Source organism: Cyphomyrmex costatus, unplaced genomic scaffold (genome assembly GCF_001594065.2).
Source record: "Cyphomyrmex costatus isolate MS0001 unplaced genomic scaffold, Ccosl1.0 scaffold61, whole genome shotgun sequence".
Taxonomy (NCBI): Eukaryota; Metazoa; Arthropoda; class Insecta; order Hymenoptera; family Formicidae; genus Cyphomyrmex; species Cyphomyrmex costatus.
The window spans coordinates 380,511-402,662 of record NW_017280167.1 but is presented as its reverse complement, the minus strand read 5'-3'; the positions used below and the strand labels follow the sequence as shown (position 1 = coordinate 402,662).

Sequence of the window (22,152 nt, the reverse complement as noted above, 5' to 3'; positions counted from 1 at the left end):
ACTGAATTGCTGATTATGATCAATTTGTATCAACGAGCGATTTTTGCATTCTATTCTTGTTGTATCCCTCGTAAGGTTTCTGTGTGCGGCAACTCAAGGTACTCTCAAGGTATTCCCAAATCCTGCGTAATCCAATAGAGAACTTCTTAAGACTGTTTGTCGACTTAGAAAAGTGTTGTATATAGTCGCAAACACGTAAGATTGCGAAGTATATTTAAGCGCGAATTGTCGTCGCGCAGCCTCGAGCCGCAGCCGATGGTGGACCGAACAGGGAACTCTACCTGCAAGCGTCTTCACGGATAGGCCGTTACAAGACATTACGCCGACGATTCTACAGTTTACTTGGATTAGTTCGTTCACCACGACGATTTTATCCAAGTAGTACGAACGGAGGCAAGTCACAATTTATGTTTGTCTGAATTTCTTTTTTCATCGTTTATTATCTGCAAGAAAATGTGAAAATTTGAAGCTTCAAACTTGCTAATGTTGAGTAACTTCCTATCTTTGTTTCGTATTTTTGTTTTCAAATTCTTTTAGCGCTAAGCAGTCCAGACTATAAACATTGTATAAGTAATCGCATAAGAGAATATTAATTAATAATACATAGAGATTTTCTCGCAGTTCGCCATGTCTTTCATATCCGGACCAAGTCATGCAGCTTACACGTGGGCAGCACAAGGAGGCGGATTTGGTAATCAAACGGTGGTCGACAGAGTGCCACCGGAGATGCTCCACATGGTCGACGTTCACTGGTACCAATTCCCGCCAATAAATCCTCTGTGGCATGCGCTTCTCGGTTTCGTCATCGGCGTCCTCGGCACAGTCTCTATCATCGGTAACGGCATGGTGATATACATATTCACCACCACCAAGAGTCTCCGCACTCCGAGCAACTTGCTCGTCGTCAATCTCGCCATCTCTGATTTCCTCATGATGGCGTGCATGTCTCCAGCTATGGTGCGTTCTAATCCAAGGCATTCGTCATCGAAATATGTCCGATACGACATGATATGCGATTAGTATATTCAATTAACAATGTGCACAGGTAATCAACTGCTATTATGAGACTTGGGTGCTAGGACCCTTGTTCTGTGAAATGTATGGTATGGCGGGCTCCCTGTTCGGGTGTGGCTCCATATGGACGATGACGATGATCGCTTTCGATAGGTATAACGTAATTGTCAAAGGCTTGTCTGCTAAGCCGATGACCATTAACGGTGCCCTCCTTCGTATATTCGCTGTTTGGCTTTTCACGATACTTTGGACAATCGCCCCGATGTTCGGATGGAATCGGTGAGAGATTCAAAAGTCTGAAATAATATTAACTGTTATTAAAGAATATTATCAAATATCAACAACATACATTTTCTGTTTACAGTTACGTGCCAGAAGGCAACATGACTGCTTGTGGTACAGACTATTTAACCAAGGATATAATCTCCAGATCGTACATCCTAGTCTACAGCATCTTTGTTTACTTTATGCCGTTGTTCCTCATCATCTACAGCTACTTCTTCATCATTCAAGCCGTCGCCGCTCATGAGAAGAACATGCGTGAGCAAGCGAAGAAGATGAACGTCGCTTCTCTGCGATCCGCTGAAAATCAGAGCACCAGCGCCGAATGCAAACTGGCGAAAGTAAGCTTTCTTGCTCGTAAACTCTCTTGAACCGATTTGTTCTCATTTATACGGTCGCCATAATGATTTTATTAATTATAGGTAGCTCTCATGACCATCTCCTTGTGGTTCATGGCGTGGACTCCGTACCTAGTCATCAACTTCGCAGGCATCTTCGAGACGACCAAAATCAGCCCTCTCTTCACAATATGGGGCTCTCTTTTTGCCAAAGCCAATGCTGTGTACAATCCTATTGTGTACGGTATCAGGTAGGTTCCAACCATACTTCTCTGAAGTATGTCGCCATTGAAACGTATTTTTACAGATAGAATACAGAGAGTGGCTGAATTGTTTCATGTGCTTCCAGCGAAGCTAATCTTCTTTTCTGTATGATTTCAGCCATCCAAAGTACCGAGCCGCTCTCTTTCAGAGGTTTCCGTCTCTGGCGTGTGCCACCGAATCGGCGCCTGGCTCAGACACAGTATCCACAACTACTACAGTTACAGAAGGCGAAAAACCTGCTGCATAAAATAACGACGTTCTACACATCGATTTTTTGACGATGCAATAGATTTACTAAATGGATGTAAATGCTGTGAAATGTTATATTCTCGTCATACAGAAATCGCATCATCATGAGTTGTAAATAGCATTAAATAACGTATGCAAGTGAGATACGTCACTAACGAGAATATATTTAACCGTGATATTTTATATAAGAAAAATGTACGATTGACTGTGATCAAAGCGAGAACCCCAGCCAAGCGAATATACGAAAAACTTTAACAACAAAAAAATCGAGGGCTAAACAGTTTCATTATAGCTGTTAGTCTATGAAACATTATATGCTTCGGCCGCACCACAAGACGAATGTCATAAATGGCTCATAGCGCAGTTTGTAAATTTTATCATTTCTTGAAATACATGGTAACTTTGGAATCAGCAAATATGTAATGTCGCTAAAAGTATTATATTGTGAGCGGTATGCGGTATTATATCGCTATAACGATATCTGTAATTAATTTTATAGAATTAAATAGATACTGCATGCAATCACATACGAATTCTATTCAACCACAAAAATTTTTTAACGTGTACGTATGTGCACATATACAGGGTGTCCCATTTTAATTAAAACAATCAATTTTTGGAAATTATCGAAATCATTACATGCTAAATGATTTATTGAATAATATTCTTCTGCCTAATACAGTTGGCACTTTTATCTAAATGCCTTCTATCATTTATTCTTGCAAATATTTAACATCAGCAAGAAAAGTAAAAAACAAAAGAAAAGATTCAAAATAAAATGAGAATTTATCATACAGCATATAGAATCAATCCACTTAAAATTCCATACACGTAGCTTTTTACATAATCGGCTGTTCGCCGATTATTAAAACTTCACAAATTACGAACATTTCATACGTTTTACATTTATCGCACATACGCACACGCACACACATATATACACATATATTTGTACAAATAAATATATATACATATATGTATACATAAGATATCCAATGATTCGTCAATTTCCTTGAGAAATATACCCATAAACATATATCACAATATTTAGAAATTACAATACATTTGTCCTTTCGAAATTACGCGGTAGTTCCAGTAGATGATGTTTCTGCAGTTTTCGCAGCCGTAGATGGGTCCTCAGTCGAGCCACATACAAAGAAAGGTAATTTTTCCTTTAGCGCCGCTCTATATTTTGGATGACTGTGCAGAATGAACAAAATATTAATACAATAAAAGAACACTAATAATTATATATAGGTATTCTATTAAAAAATATCATTTTATGCAAACCTACCTATCACCTCAACATAATGTATACGGATGTAATACGCATGTTATACATGACGATTATTGTCATTTATTATTTAGGATGATCCGTTTGGAGTGAAACTTTACAGATGCTCATAATAAATGTAATTTAAATAATAGAGTTATATTCATTCCTTATATATATAAATTGTTTTATTTAATCTTTTCTACTTATATCTATTTTTATATATAGTTGTATATTACACTATATTCACAAATTGTGTTTCAAACATAATTATAAATTATAAAAAGCTTTATTTTACTGCTTTTGAAATTTTCCGAATATGTTGACTACGACTTTCTTGCAAAGCTTCCTCCAACTCTTGAGTTATATGAAGCAAGTTAGTCGGATCGGTTTGTAGCAAAATGTGTTCAATTTCCTCGGGATTATCGGGATTCTTTAGCGACAAGTCCAGAGAAATAAGTGGTGCAACTTGTTTCAATAAGGATCTCGACGCAGTCTATGACAGAATAATATAATTCAATTATGAATTGAAACGTTTGAAGAAAGAGAACAAGAGATACGGAGACTCCATTACCTGCACTTCAAATCTCCATTCCATATCATGGTAACTTGATAGTTTAAATCCAATATCTTCCAACGCATCCGAGACTTCGTCCTTTTTAACGCTGTACAATTTACTCAATATTGCCTCCTTGTCTTCCGTGAAGCCTAAGGCAACCATAGAATCTCGGAAATCCTCCGCACTTAGCTGTAAAACTCGAGCCCATCAAATAATGCTCCTGTCACAACTAGTGATCTGGTTTTTTATAATTAAATTGTTCTTACAGTGATCTGCTTTTAAATATAAGTTTTTCCAGATAACAAACACCCTATTGTCTTGCATTACTATTAACGGGTCTCACCTTGTGTTTGCAACTCTCCAACAAGAGATTAACTAAACCCTCTACCGAATTTTTAATCACATCCAGCTCAACACTTAATTTCTCTGAAACCAAAATGAGATAACTATGCAGTTAATAATTGTATGTCACTTTGACTATTACGGAAATTATCCAGTAAACAAACTGCTTGCAGTGACAACAGAAGCAGCAGATTTGTTCAAATTTGTCTTATAGGTATGTTATATGTAAACAATCTATGGAAGTGACATCAAAACTTATGTTCTTTGTTGTTGCATTAAATGTGTATGTATATGTGAGAGTGTGTGTAAAATGTATAAAACTTCTATATCATGCTTATATATATATATTTATTCAATACTTTAGTCAGATATATTAATTTCTTTTTGCATTATATTATCCAACGTACAATATATATATTTTGCATTGCTTGTATTGTATATTTACATGAAAGAAATTAATGCAATAAAATTATGTACAAAGGACTCTTGTTCATAAATAAATTTAATATAAATATATAAAACATAAATACGTAAAAATTCTATGAACGTAATATCTGTGAACGTAATTTTGAAATACCACCTCGAAGTACAACATTTTTATGTATTTCTGTTGACATTCAATGAACAAAATTTGTAAGACACCTAATTTTAAAATCTGAGGCAAAATTAAATTTGGTTATCCGGATACATACGAGCAGCAGCATTGTAAACTTTGACATTCGGGCCCTTTTGCAAATAATCCAAAGCCAATTTACAGAAATCCTGTAAAACTACGGAGGAAAAATGTGTTTTATTTAATATTTCTCTGTGAAACATAAATTTATCGACAGATAATTCGCTCTTACCTGGCGACGATTGTTCGACTAGAAACAGCATGTGCTTTTTGTGATCCGGCTTTAATGTTAACAACATTTTTCCTCCTATCTGATACGTGATGTTGATCAGTTAAAATTCTTTAATCAGCTATGAAAATTAATAGCCATTCGACGATCCTCGAATTATTTTCAACTCTTTCAAGACAGGCAGTATTACGTCGTCGCCATGTTGACTCTCCATTGTTGTACGCACTACGCAGCGCGCCGTTCATAAATGTTCATATATCTTGAAACAATTCTCTTATATTTACATTTCTGTCAGTGTAGATTAATTTTATTGTCAGCTTAACTTACTTTTTATTTTTTCCTAGTTTTAAGAATTAAAATAAAATAAAGAGTAAATTAAAGTGAAATTATCGTAGTGAAAAAATTCAATGATGCAGTAATTCTACATCTCCGATCCGATTTTTCTACAATTTTCTAATGTGTATATGCGCAGAATACAGCTTTGGAAAAAAATATTAAGCCCCTTATTAACTATTATTTAAAGCTTAAAAACTAATTTATAGCATTTTCTGTAAATTATTCTGTTTCAAGAAATATATCACAAATTATTCTCTGCCATAATTTAAGTTACACAGAAAATATAATTTGTTATAATTAATGAAAGCAGAGAATTATAACTAAATTATCATTTCTTAGTTTATTGATATAAAAAATTTAAATTAAAAAAAAATAGAACTTAAGCGAAGATTTTCTTCCTTGGAATGTATTTTACATATAAAAACATGTAAATTTACAAAATTATAGGAAAATCAGAGATAGGGGCGTTATTGTATATTGAAAAATTTGTATGCGTGCGTTATAATTTTAAGAACTTTTTATATCTCAAATTTATGAAAATTTTTTTTAAATGCTTTTTAAATTTCTTTAAATTTTATATAAGTTTTCTTAAAAAATTTTAGAAAGAGCAATTTTAATATATTTCAGAATTAATATATACGAGGAATTCTGGAAGATGTAAACTTTTTGAACATTTTTAAAAAAATAATCCAATTCCTATAAAAATTTTTAGAAATTTTCTAGAAAGTTATAAAATCATACAAAAATACTGAAATTTATATACAAATTTTGAAATTAATAATTATATAGAAAAAATGTTCGCCAAGATAAAGTTAATCTACTACATTGGTAGAAACAGAAATTAATCAGTTTTAACTCTGTGTTTTAAGAAATTACATAATTTCTGACATAAAAAATGTATAATTTTACTATAATTGTTAAAAAATAGTTGTTTTATTAATCAATGTAAGGATCGATTTTGGGCAAAGGGACAATATTATGGAAAAAGAATTTATAGTTTTTATCTTACATAAATTGCACTTGAATGATTATGACACATATAACCAAGATTTGTATTAATAATTGTCTATAATAATATAATTGTCTAAAATAAATGAAACAAATATGACATTCATGAACCAAATTATAAAGAGACTATTTAACAGTGTCACTTAAGTGTTAATTATTAATTATACAACTGATAATTTATTCAACAAAGCCACAATCTGTACAATATTATGATTTTGATTCGTTTATTGATGTTTTAATCTGGGCTTGTTGAAATGCTTGCTGCAATTTATCTATTACATCTCTCTGTGAGTCTAGCTTCTTGTCCATGTTAGACATCAAGTCATCCACGCGTTTCCTAAAATTTGTTTCCTTGTATGTAAATCCAAAACAGACTTGCAGTTTGATTTCTAGACCTTATATTCATATAGTCATTTTGTATTTAGATCAGTATTTGTAGGCCAATATTCATAGATGAATCTTGAATTTACTTTAACAATAAAACTGCTTAAATAGTCTTAAAATGTCACAAACCAATCAGACTACTGTATTAACATCTTAAGACAATACTTAAGACAGTCTTGAAATAAGAACCGACTATGAATACCAGCCAAAGAATTGCATTAGCATCTTAAGATGATCTTAAAATAAGAATAGACTGAATATTATCCTAATAAAAGCAAACTTACAGTTCGGATTTGATGTAATCCATACGCTTGTCAACATTCTGTTTGGCCTCACACAATTCCTGTTTCACAAGCACAGGTCCTATCAACTTGAAAACATCGTTTTCTTCCTTTAGAACATCCAGTTCTTTCTTTACCATAATATTTTCATTCAGCTGACCATCTAGTTGCTGCCTCTGGCTCAGCGCCTTGTTGTATTCTATAGATATAACAAATGCATTAGTACTTTTTTCTTTATATATAATAACTGGTTGAAGTTTTTTATTTATATTACTAGTTGTATTGTTATTAGCAATGAAGAAGATAGGGTCAAATAAAAGAGGCAATGATATTAAATAATGATAAATAAAGAAAGAGCTTCAGCTTTCTTTTATTTCATGATTTTCCCCAAAACGGGTTCGATTCAGTCAATAATAATCAATTATCGAATTAATTAATAGAATTGTGAATAAATAATTAGAAAACATTAGCTAATCATATAAATACAAAAGTCTTGAAAGTTTCGTTAGAGAAATCAAGAATTTTAGATCTGCAGTCGGCAACTCTGATGTTTTACTTCACAGATCTCATTGCTGCACAAGTGCACACAAACGAGGAGTGAAATTTATACTAAACACTTTCCAGAAATAATCATTAATGTCTTTTAACCTTTCTGGATTTGCCGCAGCGTGTCGGCTTCATTTTGAAGCTTCTTTTGAATCTCCTCTACCATGATTATCCGAAAGATATTGTGCAAGGTTATAAATAACCTAAGTTTTAGCTGTCGGGATGTATAACACAGAACATATATAAAGCAACTTTTGATACTGGCCCCACCTCGATTCTATTTCGCTTCAATTTATTGCACCGTGTGCACTATTCTAGAAAGTGCAGAAATAAAGAGCAGACTTCTGCTCTTCAATCGTATTGCTCGCGCGATTCGATTCAATATATTTCGATAGTTATTTTGCCCGTTCACGCTAGTACGATATATTATGACATTTATGACCGTTCAATTAACAATTAACTCTTCATTTTTTTCAATTCTAAAAATAATCAGTTATTACTGTCACTAAATTTTAACAGTCATGCAAACTTCTATAAGACAGTTTGTAATAATACCTCGTTGGTGTCTCCAGGTTTTTCTCTATTTATATTTGAAAAAAGTTAAAATATCAAACCTTTGATTTTAGAGTTATTTAATTTATTTATTATAATTATTAAATTTTATTATTCATTTTTACTATTTAATTAAATTTATGAATATTAACAAATAATTACGTTTAACTTTAAACATGTTGATTCTCACGAGAACAGAATATATAGTACATATTTGATCTAAATGTGTAGCAATTGTTATAATAGGTCTGTTTTTTATTGCTACACTTTCTGAACTAGTGCACATAGTGCAATAAGTTGAAGTGAAACAAACGTATATTTGTTCGGAGAGTGCAGCAATAAAAAACAGACCTAATTATTGTATTATTTACCAAACTTCAAAACATACACAACGTGCGAAATTTAAATTATTGAACTAAACTTTTGATTTTAGCAAACAAAATTTTGTTACAATTAATTTACTTAACATTCTGTATTGTATTTATTATTAAAATTTTGTTTGAATATTTAAAATTATGAAAATAAATGTAAAGCTAATTATAAAATGATATAGAAGACTAATAATCGATAGATTACCGCATTTAATATATTAAATGCATTTAAGAAAAGTAATTAATTTATTCATAACGTCACAAATGCCTTAATTTTCAAAGACCACACGAAGTTAAATAAGTATCGGAAAAAGAATGAGAAGATATAAGAAAAAGTGAGAAGTCATAAAAAGGCACAAAGGAATTTGTGATACTATGTGTAATTATTGTTACAACTTCACGAATAACAGTGCAAAATTTAAATTCTAGCACGCGTAAATCAATTATAATTTAATTTCAATTATCTTGATTTTTTAAAATAATCTTTCTGTTATATTTTTATTTAAAAAATATTAAAATAATATATTTTTAAATATTCTGTAGATAATTGAGAATAATTTTTACGTTTTATTTATTTCAAAAATTAGATCTGCAATTAATATCAAAATTAAATTGCTCTTTCGTGCTATATTGATACTATATTGTCCTGTATTGATACTCCATTCAAAATGCGCTAATTAAAAAAAAACTGCTTTTGCACTTATGCTTAATACGTCTTTTTTTTAAACAGAGATAGGATATACAATATCTTTCCAATGTTATATAAGCAAATTTTTTGCTTATTATATATTCGTTTATATTTTAGCGATGTAATTGTAACGTGAATTTAATATGCAAATTTTCTCATTTATTTTTGCAAACTTATATGAAGAAAATATTATAGAACTTCATCGTGAAGTGCTTTGCAGATCTCCTGCAATTTTTCCGCCTATGATTTCGGCATTTTTACTTAGATAATTTGTTAAAGTACACGAACGTTAAAACGTGTCTACAAAAATGTTTCCATTCAATAAAACTTTAATTCGACATAAAATATAAGAATACGTGGCAAGTGTCGCGCTGTAATATGTCGATAAATAATATCAAGGGCGGATCATCACGTCCAATATTTGTCTGTGCGGCACTTCATCATGTTTTATTACCGCATAATGTCTTAAATGAAAGCAAACCACAAAAAGAAAAGGTGTGCACGGTGGTAACATATATTGTTGATCATTTGCAATCGATATCATAAAATGTATTTCCGCAAGTTTTCATTCGCTAAACAATTTGCACAGCCGCCGGTATTACAAATGTCAATACTTATATGCGTATAAAAGTATAAAACGTACTTTTGTACGTATAAAAGCTCGTACTATTGCAAGGTTTGATCTCGTGTTTATCAATTTTCCTTTGATGATTCGTTGATATTTCTGTTTGCACGATGAGAACTGTTGCTACGATACTTGTACTTTTCTTTATACAATGCACGTATTTACGTGCCGAACCTATAGTAGCGGATAAGGTCGCAGAGAAAATTTCAAATTCCTGTATCTTCGGTGTTAAATCGGTGTCAATGTTTCTGTATAACAGGTAAAACAAGATTTAAATATCCATTGTCAATTCATCTGTTGCACTGACTATATTCATCTTTGTTTCAGCCATGTTACAGGCGAAATGATTCCGGAAAATGAGATCTGCAATAATATTAATTCATCGCAACCGGTCACCTTTGTAACTCACGGCTTCACTAGTTCCGCACATTCGTCTTATACTATAGATCTGGCCATGCAATTGAAACACGTAGATATTACACATTCGCATGAGTAATAATTGGAATGAAAGTACAGTGCACCTATAAAAAAGACAAAAATTTAATTTAAATGTGAAAGTATTATAAAACGTAGTGAAGAATAAAACAAGTAAAAATTAATAAAATAATTTCCTGATAAATTGATGAATTCTATACTACATTAAAAATTCATCAATTTATTTAATAAAATAAATCAATTCATTTAATAAAATAATTTCCTACTTTGATAGAAAAGCACGGTATTTGTGTTGGATTGGTCTCAAGCAGCCTGCGAAACTGGGCTACCCCTCATCAACTTAATATTCTACCCCAGTGCGGTAACCAACACTCGAGAAATAGGTCAACTTTTGGCAAAGTATAACTACTTTAAAAAAAAATTGATAACACGAAATAAAATAATATTAATAATTAACATGCATAATACAGCTAATGTATGATACAAAATAAATAAAAGCTTAGTATTCTATTATATTTTATACACACACACACGCGCACATGTTCACTTTATAAACAAATATCACACAGGTGATTCACTTTAATAAACAAATATTTCGAAAAATATGAAAAAATATGGAAAAACATTTCAAATAAGAACAGAACAATTTCATAGAAGCACATATTTTGGTCATATTATTTTTTTCAAGTTTTTTTCTAGGGAAAAACGTGACCAAAGTACGTTCCCGTCGAAACCATTTTTTTTCATCTAAAATATTTTTCCATATTCTTTATGAAGACATTTTAATGTAAAAGTTAAAATAGAATACCTAGCGTATGTATGTATACGCAAAGAGACGCACGTATAAACACGCACATGTATACATACCAAAGATGTATACATACCAAGATGGTCCATAATAATCGAATTTTCATTTTGCAGCTATGCCAATACCGTGATCAAACAGTGTGATGTTCCATTAGAAAAGATAACATTCATTGGTCACAGCCTCGGCGCACACGTGGTTGGCTTCGCTGCAAAAATTCTCCAAAAGTTCGGCTACATAATTCCACTTATCATTGCTGCTGATCCCGCACGTCCGTTATTCAGCCGTAATGATTGCGAGGAAAGACTTTGCAAAGATGATGCTAACCGTGTAATAGCTATCCATACATCTGAACTTGGGATATCATTTCCTGTTGGTCACTTCGATTTGTACTTCAATGGCGGAGAAAAGCAACCAGGATGCGGTACTGAGAGATAAATTGCACCCAATTATTGCATACAAAAAGATATTGTCGGCTAGAATATTAGAACAGAAGCGATAATTAGAAGTTATAAATAAATTAAATTCTCTCTCTCTCTCTCTCTCTCACATTTTAGGAATAGATTTCATCAGTTGTCCACACAGGAGAGCTGTGATTTATCTGACAACCGTTTTAGAAAAAAGTTGTGGATTTCTTGGCATTTCTGATAAGTAAGTTTCTTTCTTCAACACTTCAGTTTAGTTTAACTTTCACGAACATTCAATTTTCCTGAAAAATTTCATTATATTATATTATTTATACAAAACATATTTGCAAGCATATTACTGAATTTGTTTTTTAAAGTCATTCCAAAAGTATAAATAAGATGTTCTTTAAAATTATTTATGTACAGATTTACTGTTATTTTATGATTATTGTATTACTCATTATGTAATTTGGATTTTTTCAGTTTATCCTCTTATCCTGATTCTAACACAACGGATTGCATCGTCGTAAATAGCAATTTGTTAGATCACAAGAATTCCATGAACGGAAGTTACTATGTATTCGTCGATGAGGATTCTCATTGTACAGAGCAAACTTTTAATTGCAAACAGTCATAGAAGCTGTTAAATTTGAAATGTCAATCTCAAAAGAATACATATGAAAAACAAAACTTTCTGATGAATTATTGTAAATAAATAATTAAATTAAATCGTTTGACCAGCACAGTAGTAGATCTTTTTTCCTCAAGATTCTTGAACCATTACTGACGAAAGAAAATGTAATTGATAAAATTCAATAACACTAAGTTACTTATATAATAGGTAAAAATTAATAAAGGATACGAAAAAAGATGAAGATAAAATTACCACAGAAATTTCATTGCGCATTATCGTATATTTCTCGATTATCTTACTGAATTAAATTTATAATAATTATACTTTTTATTATCTCATTCGTTCTCTGTGTATGTGACGTTCTTTCGTTATTCGCCTTAAAACGGCAGAGATACTTTCGATAATCATCTGCCACGGGAACAACTCTCGTTCGACGTTAATTCGCGTCGTATGAACATCGCTCAGACGTTTCTCTCGCATCGTTTATCGTACATCGTGTATTAATAATCCCCTTGTCTTTCTTTCCTTTCTCTCGCTTCGCATTCGTAAATAAAATACATTGTCGCGTTGTTAATTTTTTTCGAACAGCCATCTCTGTAGTTTTCCTTAATCAATATCGATACATCTTGTGTCGCAGATTAGAAATATCGCTCGGAAAGTTCTCTCGATTAGTATAGGTAAATCCTTAATCTGTATGACCTGTATGTCCAATCAATTTGATTAACAACTCAATATATTCATTAAAATGATTATCAAAACTAAATTAGGAGATCCTAATTCTTAGTCTTTTCCTTTTCTTCTTATAATAACGAGTCCGCATCTTATAGTATCACAATATGTGATAATGCACATCAATGACGTACTCAAAGAAAGTTAATGTGTGTGCAAAGATAATAAAATTCCACGTCATTTTACCGTAGCGACAGTAAAATCATGTCTATTATATCCTGCTCAATGATAAAAGAATTCTAGTTTTTTAAAATGTGATTAGATAAAATCAATTACATTTCAACACGATAAAAGTAATATTATAAAATAGCAAAATATGTATAAGGCGATTCATAGTATCATTACATATACATATATAACAATTCATTTCAATATATAACAATAGAGCATTTAAATATACAATAACAAAGCTTTTAATTTAAAACACATTTCTAACTATGACAGATATAAAATTAAACAATACTTTAAAAAGTTCCATTATATTTGCATTCTAATACCTTTCTGCTGTATTTCTTTCAATTTCATAGAGCTTATAAACACAGGACATTAATGTCTAATTTTAATATATTTCGAAGAAAATAGTGCTTTAATTATAAGAATTCAAAAAGGAAATGTACTTGCAAATATCGTGATCATTGTTTTTTGATTATTTTAATCGTTCATCCGTTTAATATTTCATATATCCTACATAACACTTCGCTTATAACGGTAGTCAGACTTAAATATGATAAATTTTACTATAATTTAGAAATGGTAATATCAGGAAGATGTATTGAGACGTACAATCTTCGCTTACATCAAGGAAATTCATATTTTATTCCGATATTTCAATCAAGTAAATACTCGCACAAATAAATTGAGATTTGAAATAAAACGTTAAGATAAAGAAGCGTTAGGAAAACGTACATTATCGACTGTCGCTTTTTTTTGTTTTTCATTTGCTGGATTTGATCTTGCCACGTCCGGAAACATTATGACGCCTCGACTCGTTCGCCTCACGCATTAGACTTATAGGTCTGCAATATAGACGGCCTATATATCTCGATACCGCGCATTATAAAGTATTTTTTTCTTTTTCTTTTTATTAGTTTGCACGGAGCTTGATCGCGATTAACTTACTTTCGATTTCCGATCCTGCAGAGATGAGCTTGGTGTGCGGTGGTGCGGTTGTATTCGGCTGCGGATTATTCAATTGTCCTGTAGTCGAGGGTGCAGCAAAGCCAGGAGGTGGTTGCATCGCCCAATGCTGAGTAGGTGCGTTCTGTTCCTGAGCATAAAACATGATTTATTACGTCTGCAAGCATCGTCAAAGTAGTAATAGTATATATTTTGTGTAAATAAATTAAATAAAATTCATGTTTTTTTTTTTATTCTATAATACAATGACGAAGTACAAATTACCAAAAATATAAAAAATTGTATCGTACCTGTTGCGTGTTGTGAGTTACAACATGAGAAGGATGAATGTGGGAAAATTGCCAAGCACTAGTAGTTTGGAATGGAAGAGGTCTAGATGATGTGACTATAGCTGGATCAATCGAAGTCCAATCTGCGATAGGTCCGAAATTGTTCCATCCTTTCTGGTGTAACGCTTGATGGTGAAATTGCTGTTGATTATTAATTTCGCACCAATCCTTCAAAGTATAAACGTCTCCCGTGCATTTGCCGATGCCTGTACGGGAAATTGTGATCAGATATTATAATTTATAAAAATATTAAAAATATTCCAATACAGAAAATTAATAGGTAGAATTATTACTTTGCGTGTTGAGAAGTGGACTTCCATTTGGAAGGTACGCACTCTGTGGTTGAGGTGGCTGCGCTCCTGCAAACATAACGTGCATTGGACGATTAACAGATCATGAGTAGCAGCATTCCATTTAAATATATCTACATATTCGTGTAATTTTTTCTTTTTTTGGTCCGACAGATCTTATGGATCTTTTTACTTGTCTATAGAAATCCGCGAATCGATAATAAATTTTGTCTACGGCTACGATAGATTATCGTATACGTATGTAAATTTCACGCACTGTGCACTATGATTCCTGGTGCCTGGAAAAATTGGAGGAACACTAACCAGAGAGGGCACTATTCGTTGGTGCTGGTCGCGGTATACCGAGACCAAATGAATTCATGTGATTTGGCGTAGAACCAGGAAAACCAGGTGGCGGGAGTCGACTGCGTTGTCCTAAAGTAGTAGCCGTTACAGTACCCTGTGCAGGGCTCTGCGCACCGCTTGGTAACAGATTTTGCGGAAGACGGGACAAGAGGGAATGCGACTGAAGCACTTGTAGATTTTGCAAGTGTTGGGCTTGTTGCTGCAAGTGTGCTATGTGAGCAACCTAAAAGAGTATTTGTTTCTTTAAATTCATTGGTCTATATTAGCATTTCATTTTTAATAATAAATGCGCATATTTATTTCTGACATTCTATAATATAAATTATATGTTAAATGCGTGTATTTATCGACAAAAATTATATGTAAATATTATTTAACTGTATTTTGCATAAATTACTATAAATTATACGTAGCTTGAAATTTTGTGATAAAAATTAAAATTAAAAATATTAACTTTTCATAATGCGCATTGTAGTAAAAATATATCTAAACAACTTCCTTATCGACGATAACATTTTCGCTGAGTCAACTCTATTCTCTGATATGAATCCCCTCCACAGTTCTACTGTATCAGTTTCAAAACACAAAAAGTGAAAAATAGAAAAACTATTAAAAATAAAAAAAAGATGTCATGTTGTAAAAAAAATAATGCACACGTAACTGAAAGTTATATGTTAAAGTATATTGATTAGAAATAAAAGAAAAATCCGATAAGAATATTTACTTGTGGAAAGTGTTGTTGATTAAGGTTAGCGAGAGTTTGTTGATGCTGCACCCTAGTTTGCTCCTCTCGTTCTCTTAGTTGTTGTTGCTGGAACATCTTCTGCTGTTGCACCTGCATTTCATCTTCTGCTAAAAGTTCTGCTAATGCTTTCTGCGTTTCGTGGAAAGGATCAAAACCTAAATCATCGTCCGCTTTCACTTCTGAGCCTGCATCACAATGATTCCGAATTTCTTCCATTGTAGCGTGGCCGTTTTGTTTTATGTACTCACAATTTTCTTGAGTTTGCTGCGCCTTAAAAATTTTATTTTTAATATAATAATTTCTTTTTTTCCAATAAAAATTTTGTATATATCATTCCTTCATTTCAAAAGTAATAACTTAAGAAATATGATTTTCAAAGAATGTTGTTATAATGGAATTAAGTATAAATACATTTGGTAAACACACATCAATTTTATTATTTATTATAGTCATAAAAAATAAACTTCACAAAAAAATCGTCAAAACATCATAAAAAGTGATTTTTAATGGTTGTAAAACAAAAATGATATTTGATCGTATTAAAAATATTTTCTTTCCGCCAATATTATACAATTAGTTGATAGTTTTGTTTTCTGTCAGTTAAAAATAATTTTCTTCTTCATTAAAAAACTTAAGTTTTTTAGTTGTATTACTTTTGAAGTCAAGAAATGATATGCTCAATGAACACCTTATTTTTTTTAGACACAACCCGAAATACACAACTTTATTATCCCACTCACCTGTATATTAAGCCTTTGTTGTAATGAATTTTGTTGATAATCTGCCATAAACTTAGATGCGGGTGAATTTACAAGTAAATTAGATGTGAAGGTACTAGATGATGATTCTGTGAGTGCAGCGGTGTAAGGTGCATTTATATAAACCTCTTCATCTGCAAAACCCTCAGAGTTGAACGGTACTCTCGAATCAGTTGAACTAGATTTTGCTATAATATGATTCGTTCGAGACGATTCAGGCTGAAAGCCAAAAGCGGCTTGCCAATCTTCACTAGAATGAACTGTCGGTAAGGAATCGGGTATCGCAGCTACTCCCGTGCTTGTCCAATCTAGATTTGTGTTTGCTATAAATAAAACAAAATTCATTAAGTATGCTTTTACTAATTATCATAAAAATAGAAAAATGCAGAATAAGTGTCTAAAAAAATTCTTAACTAATTATATATATATTTTTAAGTATCTCATTTTTAATATGTATTTTCGCTTTTACTAAAAATAGAGATATTGAAGATATATAAAAATATAATGTTATATTTTCATTAAAGCTCGAAGAGGAGCCGAAATATCTAAATTGATTTTAAATAAAAATAAACTCTCAGTGCTTTACTAACTACCCTTGACTTTCATTCGTTCTGTATACTTTTCACTTGATTTTGAATTTCGGGAACTTTTAGATCAATATTTGAAATATTATCTTGTTTAGAATTTTCATCCAAAAAAAATCTAATAACAATACTTATAGTGTGTAGAACGATATAAAGCGTGTACATGCCTGCGAGGGAATTTGGTGGTATCGAGGTTGTAGTTGGTATTTTCTGGAAAGTATTTGAACTGAAGAAACTGTTATTGTCCGCCTGAAAGATCGACCGATGGTTGAGTTGCATTTGAGATCCATTGTGTAATCCTGGTGGTGGTAGTTGATTGGCACCTTGTGATGAATTTGTGCTAGCTGGAGACGAACCTACAGATGATACACAAAAATCTCTATACTACACGACGCAGTCAAAATCGTTTCTATACTCTTACAATGCCAGAATAAACAGCTTTTAAACCAATTCTTTTCTCAAGAAATATTTACACACGTCATGTAAAATTAAATAATTTATACAATTTAATATTAATAAGAGTGTATCTTTATATGTAAAAGTATCAAAATAGCGTATTCATACAATTTGGAAAAACACATATGTTTCAATTATTAAATTTGTCAGACAAACAATGTCCACACCAACATCGAAAACTATAAAAGGAATATATAACATTTAAATGTATACAAAAACAAAAAAAATTGCTACTACTAAATTTTTTCTAAGAATTCTCTTTATTTTGGCATATATTAATATTATTCAATGTATGTATTCTACAATATTAAAGTATTACAGTATTAATACAAATAACATTATATTACAGTTATTTAATTTAAATTATTATGAACATTATCATATGATGATCTACCCTCATTTTCCAATAACAAATTTATAATCATGTTGTAAATGTACACACGTAATATGTATAATAATTAAAATTTGTTTAAGGAATTTATCTTTTGCAAATACATCAATTAAATTAATCAAAAAGATTTTACAATGTTTTCTCGTTCATAAATTTTTACATATCGTCAAATTCTATTACCAGAAAAAAATAATACATATAAAAGTGTAAACAATCAGGGTAAAGAACTCACCCAAAAGAACAGCACCACTACTATTTTCTTCGCTTGATTCAACTAAGTGCTCAGCTTGGTGATTTACATTCGAATCTTCCGTGCTCGAGATCGTACTCGCTGGTGTGCTACCTTCACGCTGTTGATCGGTTTCACTGTCCGAATGCAGACGTTCCCCATTTTGAAATGCACCATTTACATTAACTTCGTGAGGCTGTAATTGAACTAATTTTGATGTTTTGTTGCTAATTTGTTGTGACGGTGGCTGCTGTTGTTGCTGTTGTTCCATTTTACACTTGTTACCCAATTTTTGCAACATTTCACTGTTCGTATCAGCAGAAAAATTTCTAACGTCCTTTTGTCCAGTAATTTGCGACTGTGAACTATTTTGCATGTTGATTGAGCTTGATTCAGATCGCGATGTCGTACGAGTACCGTGCTTCTCTTTATTTTGACTATTTTTATGTTTGTTCCGAGCTGCCTGTGCTTTACTTTCGCTATTACTTTTACCCCGCCGCACACCCACACTTTCATCCTTGTTGTTGTTGTTGTTTTGTTGATGCGTAGACACCCCGGAGGACATGTGACTTTGTTGAGCTACCGTGCCGTTTCCGCTTGTTACATTATTGTGTTGTGAGGTTGTTTGCGCAGATGGTGATATTTCTTTACAACTGCTTTGTGTACCTGAAAGCAAAATGTTAATACATAGTATCAAAATTCTTTAGAAAAATTACAATATCAACAATATATCTTATCATGCATACTATTTAGATTTACGCACTATTTGTCTGTCCCGGCTGCAACGACGGCCATGCCTCTTTAGTTTGCGAATTTACAGTTCCACTTTCTCTAACAATACTACCTGTTACTGGTGGTGATGGTGTCGGTTTCCTGTGCAAACAGAGGTTAAAACTAGGTGTGTGATTTAATGTTACTTTTACACGACTACCTAACTTTTTTACGTGTTAATATGATCTTAAATCTTGCATGAACATTTAACATTTATATACTTGTTTAAATTATTTATATATTAACTATTGAAGATTTAAGAAATACGAAACGTCGTTATTTCTCATATTTATTAATGTTTAAATAAATGTGTATTTATTTTGACATCTTGCTCGTTCTCTTCACCAGTCTTTACAAGGTTTGCTCTCTTTGATTAATGTTCTTGCACAACAGTTCATCATTCTTTCTTTTCTCTCAACGTTGGAGAGGAAAAGAAAAATTATTAATAATTAAAACTGACTTTATATACATTTTGAGGAATTATTTTCACAAAATAGATCTTATACCGTTGAACTGAAGACGCATGTGCATGTAACGATTGTACAAGCTTCCGCTCGTACTCCTGATGTTTTCCTTGATGCATCTCCTCCTTCGTAAACGATGCCTCCTGGTCCCCAAGATCATGCAGGTACATGCAATCTGGCTTCGGACAGGCTTGGTTACGCATAAAATGCGAACAGTACTTCGTCGTTCCTAATGATGTTTTTATTGTCCGTCCGTCCACAACAATGTTATTCACAGCCTCTATAGCACGTAGCGCATCCTCTTGACGCTGTTACAACACGAAGAACACTATTGCTTACGATACACTTATTACTTTTGTTCATTATCTTATTCTAAAGCACCCGTAAAATAAAGAAAAATGAAATCTTGTTGTTTTAAAGAGAACCATAAACCGACTCACTTGATAAGTAACATAAGCCGAAGCACTGGGGCCTTGAGACCCTGCATAGGAAGTACTCTGGTTAATTACGACTTTGTGTATCTTCCCAAATTTCCCAAAATATTCGTGTTTCTTTAAAACCTAAAGCATGCGAAATATTACTTATCGTGATCTTCTTTTTTTTGTTTAAATACGGTGTTTGCCGAGCTCTTGGCGTGTAATAGATCACTTATAGAACGCTCATTATTGACCATACTCACATCAGCATCTGCCAGCCGCATTGGTAATCCTACTACAAACACTAAATTTTTTTGTACTACTCTCACATTTGCTAGATGTTTCCGATTTTCTGTAACTCTTTGCTTCCGTTGTTGATCCTTCAACCTCTTCTCGGCTTTTAATCTAAAAGGAGTAAAATAAGATAGATTATTTCTTTCAATAATATACAAAGCCTTGGCTATAAGTACCTCCACAAATTTATGTAAATAGGTCAACTCTATATCTAACAAAAAATAAATTAAAAAACAAATTATTTAAAAAATATTCATTCCAATAACAATTTCGATATTTTACCCTACTAGAGCCTTTATTACCAACTTTCCAAGAAAATACAATAAATTGAGAGAACGCTTTATACTTGTGACCAAGGTTATGTATTTTTATGGTACACTTATTGATAAATACTATTAATTAGGACAATAACAAATTTGTAAATACCTTGCTATTTCTTCCTTGGTAAGGGGTTTAAAGTCAGCCGGATTTTCAGAATAGGCCTTTCGACACGCAGGACACAGGCCGTTCTCATCGGTACGAATTCTGTGCCAACAAAAACGGCAAATCTGATATCCACAGGTGCACGGGAAGAAATTCAGATCGTCCACCTCCAATGGCTCCATACACAAAGGGCATTCCACCGCGTCCTCGCCGCTTTGATTCAATACTGACATCTTTGATTGCGCTGATCTCGTGAATGTCACAAGACAAGCAAAATCACGAATATTTATCTAAGTGCCAAAGTCTGTAAAGAAAATGCAACGCCAGTCACAGGATTAATCGAGATACTCCGTTATAAATAACGCCTGGCTCGTTCTCCTTCGTTATATTCCCTTTGTCTATCGCAGACACACACACAGGTTTTTGAATTTTGTGTCACGGAGATCCAAAATGCTACCTGGCTTCACTTACATGCAAAGTCCGTCGCCTATCGCTGGCTGATGAGTATAATTGACAGTGCTCGCAGACTTCACCTTAACACGTCGCTACCTTTAATCCTGATCTGAAACAGATGGGCACACAGCAAACCGTTAACCATCAGCGCTCTCTCGGGGAATCCGGATTTCACGTCCGCGTTCCTATCCCATTGCCGTCCGATCCCGAGGAGGCTACCGTCCGGACGTCTTCCGCACGACAGTTCTCGCCGAGGAGACGGTAACGTGAAACGTGGACACACACGCGCGCGCGCGACGTTTTTACGCGACGCAGAAGAGCAGAAAACGTCGTTCGTCCGTCCTCAGCTGCACTCCCACGCGTTTCTCCCGTCCTGTTATCAGATCGAAACAGGTGCGAGACGGAGGCGCGCGAGGTGGAGGAGGGGAGGGAAGAACGAAGAGAGCGAAGACGGAGAGCAGACCGAAAGGGCGACGACAGGTCACGAACTCGGCGAGTTCCGTTTTGACAGGAGCTGTCAGATCTGCGCGAGAAAAGGGAAAGAGGAGGGGGAGGGAGGGAATCGAAGGGGACGGCGGGGAGGGGAGGGGGAACGAATGGCGAGAGAGGTGCAGTGAACAAAGGAGACGTGCATACCGGAATTCTCGCGCGATTACGCACGAGGGATCGCACGACGCCCTATACGTATGAGGGTCGACGACGTCTCACACCATGACGTTGAGGTCGTCCACGACTGGAGTGGAAGAGGAGGGAGAGGGGGGAGGGGGGTGGAGGAGGTTCGGGGAAAAAAGTCCTGTGCACCGTTTTTTCTACTCTTTTTTTTTTTTATTTTTTAGACTCTCACTCTCTATATTATGCGCGACTTTGTACGTTTCTCACGCGTCCTCCCTCAGTCTCCCTCGTTTCTCGCGCTCTCCTCTCGTCGCGCGACGAAAACGCGAACCGTATCCAGAGGGCGACGATCGGGCGAAACAGCTGTTGGTTGGCGTCCGCGAGAGAGAGGTCCGGCGGAGGGCAAAGCGGGTGCGAGCGAGAGAGGGTTCACTGGCTACGCCATAATAACAGAGAGACCCACGCGAAAA

The 22,152-nt window shown here is 33.5% G+C and overlaps 5 protein-coding genes across 10 annotated transcripts in view; 2 read left to right on the top strand and 3 right to left on the bottom strand.

Moving 5' to 3' along the window:
• The first annotated feature begins 22 nt into the window (after positions 1-22).
• Positions 23-2,708, top strand: Lop1 (long wavelength sensitive opsin 1). Its single transcript, XM_018547188.1, has 5 exons — positions 23-957; positions 1,046-1,293; positions 1,379-1,637; positions 1,719-1,885; positions 2,016-2,708. The coding sequence occupies exons 1-5, from the start codon at positions 628-630 to the stop codon at positions 2,143-2,145; spliced, it is 1,134 nt and encodes a 377-aa protein (XP_018402690.1). The 5' UTR covers positions 23-627; the 3' UTR covers positions 2,146-2,708.
• An 898-nt stretch (positions 2,709-3,606) lies between these two features.
• On the bottom strand, positions 3,607-5,364 carry LOC108779722 (COMM domain-containing protein 2). Its single transcript, XM_018547186.1, has 5 exons — positions 5,167-5,364; positions 5,014-5,091; positions 4,323-4,405; positions 3,995-4,168; positions 3,607-3,916 (listed from the first exon to the last, which is right to left on the bottom strand). Exons 1-5 carry the CDS (start codon positions 5,231-5,233, stop codon positions 3,710-3,712), a joined length of 609 nt encoding a protein of 202 aa, XP_018402688.1. The 5' UTR covers positions 5,234-5,364; the 3' UTR covers positions 3,607-3,709.
• A 1,335-nt stretch (positions 5,365-6,699) lies between these two features.
• Pfdn6 (prefoldin 6) lies at positions 6,700-8,006 on the bottom strand. Its single transcript, XM_018547187.1, has 3 exons — positions 7,821-8,006; positions 7,176-7,371; positions 6,700-6,844 (listed from the first exon to the last, which is right to left on the bottom strand). The coding sequence occupies exons 1-3, from the start codon at positions 7,882-7,884 to the stop codon at positions 6,715-6,717; spliced, it is 390 nt and encodes a 129-aa protein (XP_018402689.1). The 5' UTR covers positions 7,885-8,006; the 3' UTR covers positions 6,700-6,714.
• Positions 8,007-8,301: 295 nt separating this feature from the next.
• Positions 8,302-12,344, top strand: LOC108779721 (phospholipase A1). Of its 2 annotated transcripts, XM_018547185.1 has the most exons (7): positions 8,302-8,317; positions 10,135-10,213; positions 10,282-10,423; positions 10,664-10,788; positions 11,311-11,618; positions 11,752-11,845; positions 12,085-12,344. In XM_018547185.1, exons 2-7 carry the CDS (start codon positions 10,197-10,199, stop codon positions 12,236-12,238), a joined length of 840 nt encoding a protein of 279 aa, XP_018402687.1. In that variant the 5' UTR covers positions 8,302-8,317; positions 10,135-10,196; the 3' UTR covers positions 12,239-12,344. The 2 variants fall into 2 exon arrangements, with proteins under 2 accessions (XP_018402687.1, XP_018402686.1); XM_018547184.1 differs by lacking the exon at positions 8,302-8,317 and having other exon boundaries at positions 9,980-10,213.
• Positions 12,345-13,694: 1,350 nt separating this feature from the next.
• Positions 13,695-22,152, bottom strand: part of Cnot4 (CCR4-NOT transcription complex subunit 4) — a 10,388-nt gene continuing 1,930 nt past the window's right edge. For 2 of the 5 annotated variants that reach the window (XM_018547244.1, XM_018547246.1), the window contains exons 2-15: positions 21,089-21,179; positions 20,621-20,921; positions 20,164-20,305; positions 19,925-20,044; positions 19,527-19,792; positions 19,013-19,122; positions 18,253-18,915; positions 17,341-17,529; positions 16,572-16,912; positions 15,811-16,101; positions 15,045-15,309; positions 14,724-14,789; positions 14,392-14,636; positions 13,695-14,231 (exon numbers count right to left, since the gene is read on the bottom strand). In XM_018547244.1, the coding sequence (XP_018402746.1) occupies positions 14,049-14,231; positions 14,392-14,636; positions 14,724-14,789; positions 15,045-15,309; positions 15,811-16,101; positions 16,572-16,912; positions 17,341-17,529; positions 18,253-18,915; positions 19,013-19,122; positions 19,527-19,792; positions 19,925-20,044; positions 20,164-20,305; positions 20,621-20,850 (3,111 nt within the window). In that variant the 5' untranslated portion in view covers positions 20,851-20,921; positions 21,089-21,179 and the 3' untranslated portion in view covers positions 13,695-14,048. Of the gene's footprint in view, positions 14,232-14,391; positions 14,637-14,723; positions 14,790-15,044; positions 15,310-15,810; positions 16,102-16,571; positions 16,913-17,340; positions 17,530-18,252; positions 18,916-19,012; positions 19,123-19,526; positions 19,793-19,924; positions 20,045-20,163; positions 20,306-20,620; positions 21,048-21,088; positions 21,434-22,152 lie in introns of those variants that run through there. The other 3 variants (XM_018547248.1, XM_018547245.1, XM_018547247.1) reach the window with 3 other exon arrangements.

Coding starts and splice junctions, on each gene's coding strand:
- Lop1 (XM_018547188.1), top strand. CDS start 628: ATGTCTTTCATATCCGGACCAAGTCATGCAGCTTACACGTGGGCAGCA. Junction 1,294..1,378: donor CCGATGTTCGGATGGAATCG/GTGAGAGATTCA, acceptor TTCTGTTTACAG/TTACGTGCCAGAAGGCAACA. Junction 1,886..2,015: donor CCTATTGTGTACGGTATCAG/GTAGGTTCCAAC, acceptor GTATGATTTCAG/CCATCCAAAGTACCGAGCCG.
- LOC108779722 (XM_018547186.1), bottom strand. CDS start 5,233: ATGTTGTTAACATTAAAGCCGGATCACAAAAAGCACATGCTGTTTCTA. Junction 4,406..5,013: donor AGTTTACAATGCTGCTGCTC/GTATGTATCCGG, acceptor TTTTGGTTTCAG/AGAAATTAAGTGTTGAGCTG. Junction 4,169..4,322: donor TGGAGAGTTGCAAACACAAG/GTGAGACCCGTT, acceptor CGAGTTTTACAG/CTAAGTGCGGAGGATTTCCG.
- Pfdn6 (XM_018547187.1), bottom strand. CDS start 7,884: ATGGTAGAGGAGATTCAAAAGAAGCTTCAAAATGAAGCCGACACGCTG. Junction 7,372..7,820: donor GCTGCGGCAAATCCAGAAAG/GTTAAAAGACAT, acceptor TTATATCTATAG/AATACAACAAGGCGCTGAGC. Junction 6,845..7,175: donor GATTACATCAAATCCGAACT/GTAAGTTTGCTT, acceptor AACAAATTTTAG/GAAACGCGTGGATGACTTGA.
- LOC108779721 (XM_018547184.1), top strand. CDS start 10,065: ATGAGAACTGTTGCTACGATACTTGTACTTTTCTTTATACAATGCACG. Junction 10,424..10,663: donor TGGCCATGCAATTGAAACAC/GTAGATATTACA, acceptor CTACTTTGATAG/AAAAGCACGGTATTTGTGTT. Junction 10,789..11,310: donor ATAGGTCAACTTTTGGCAAA/GTATAACTACTT, acceptor TTCATTTTGCAG/CTATGCCAATACCGTGATCA.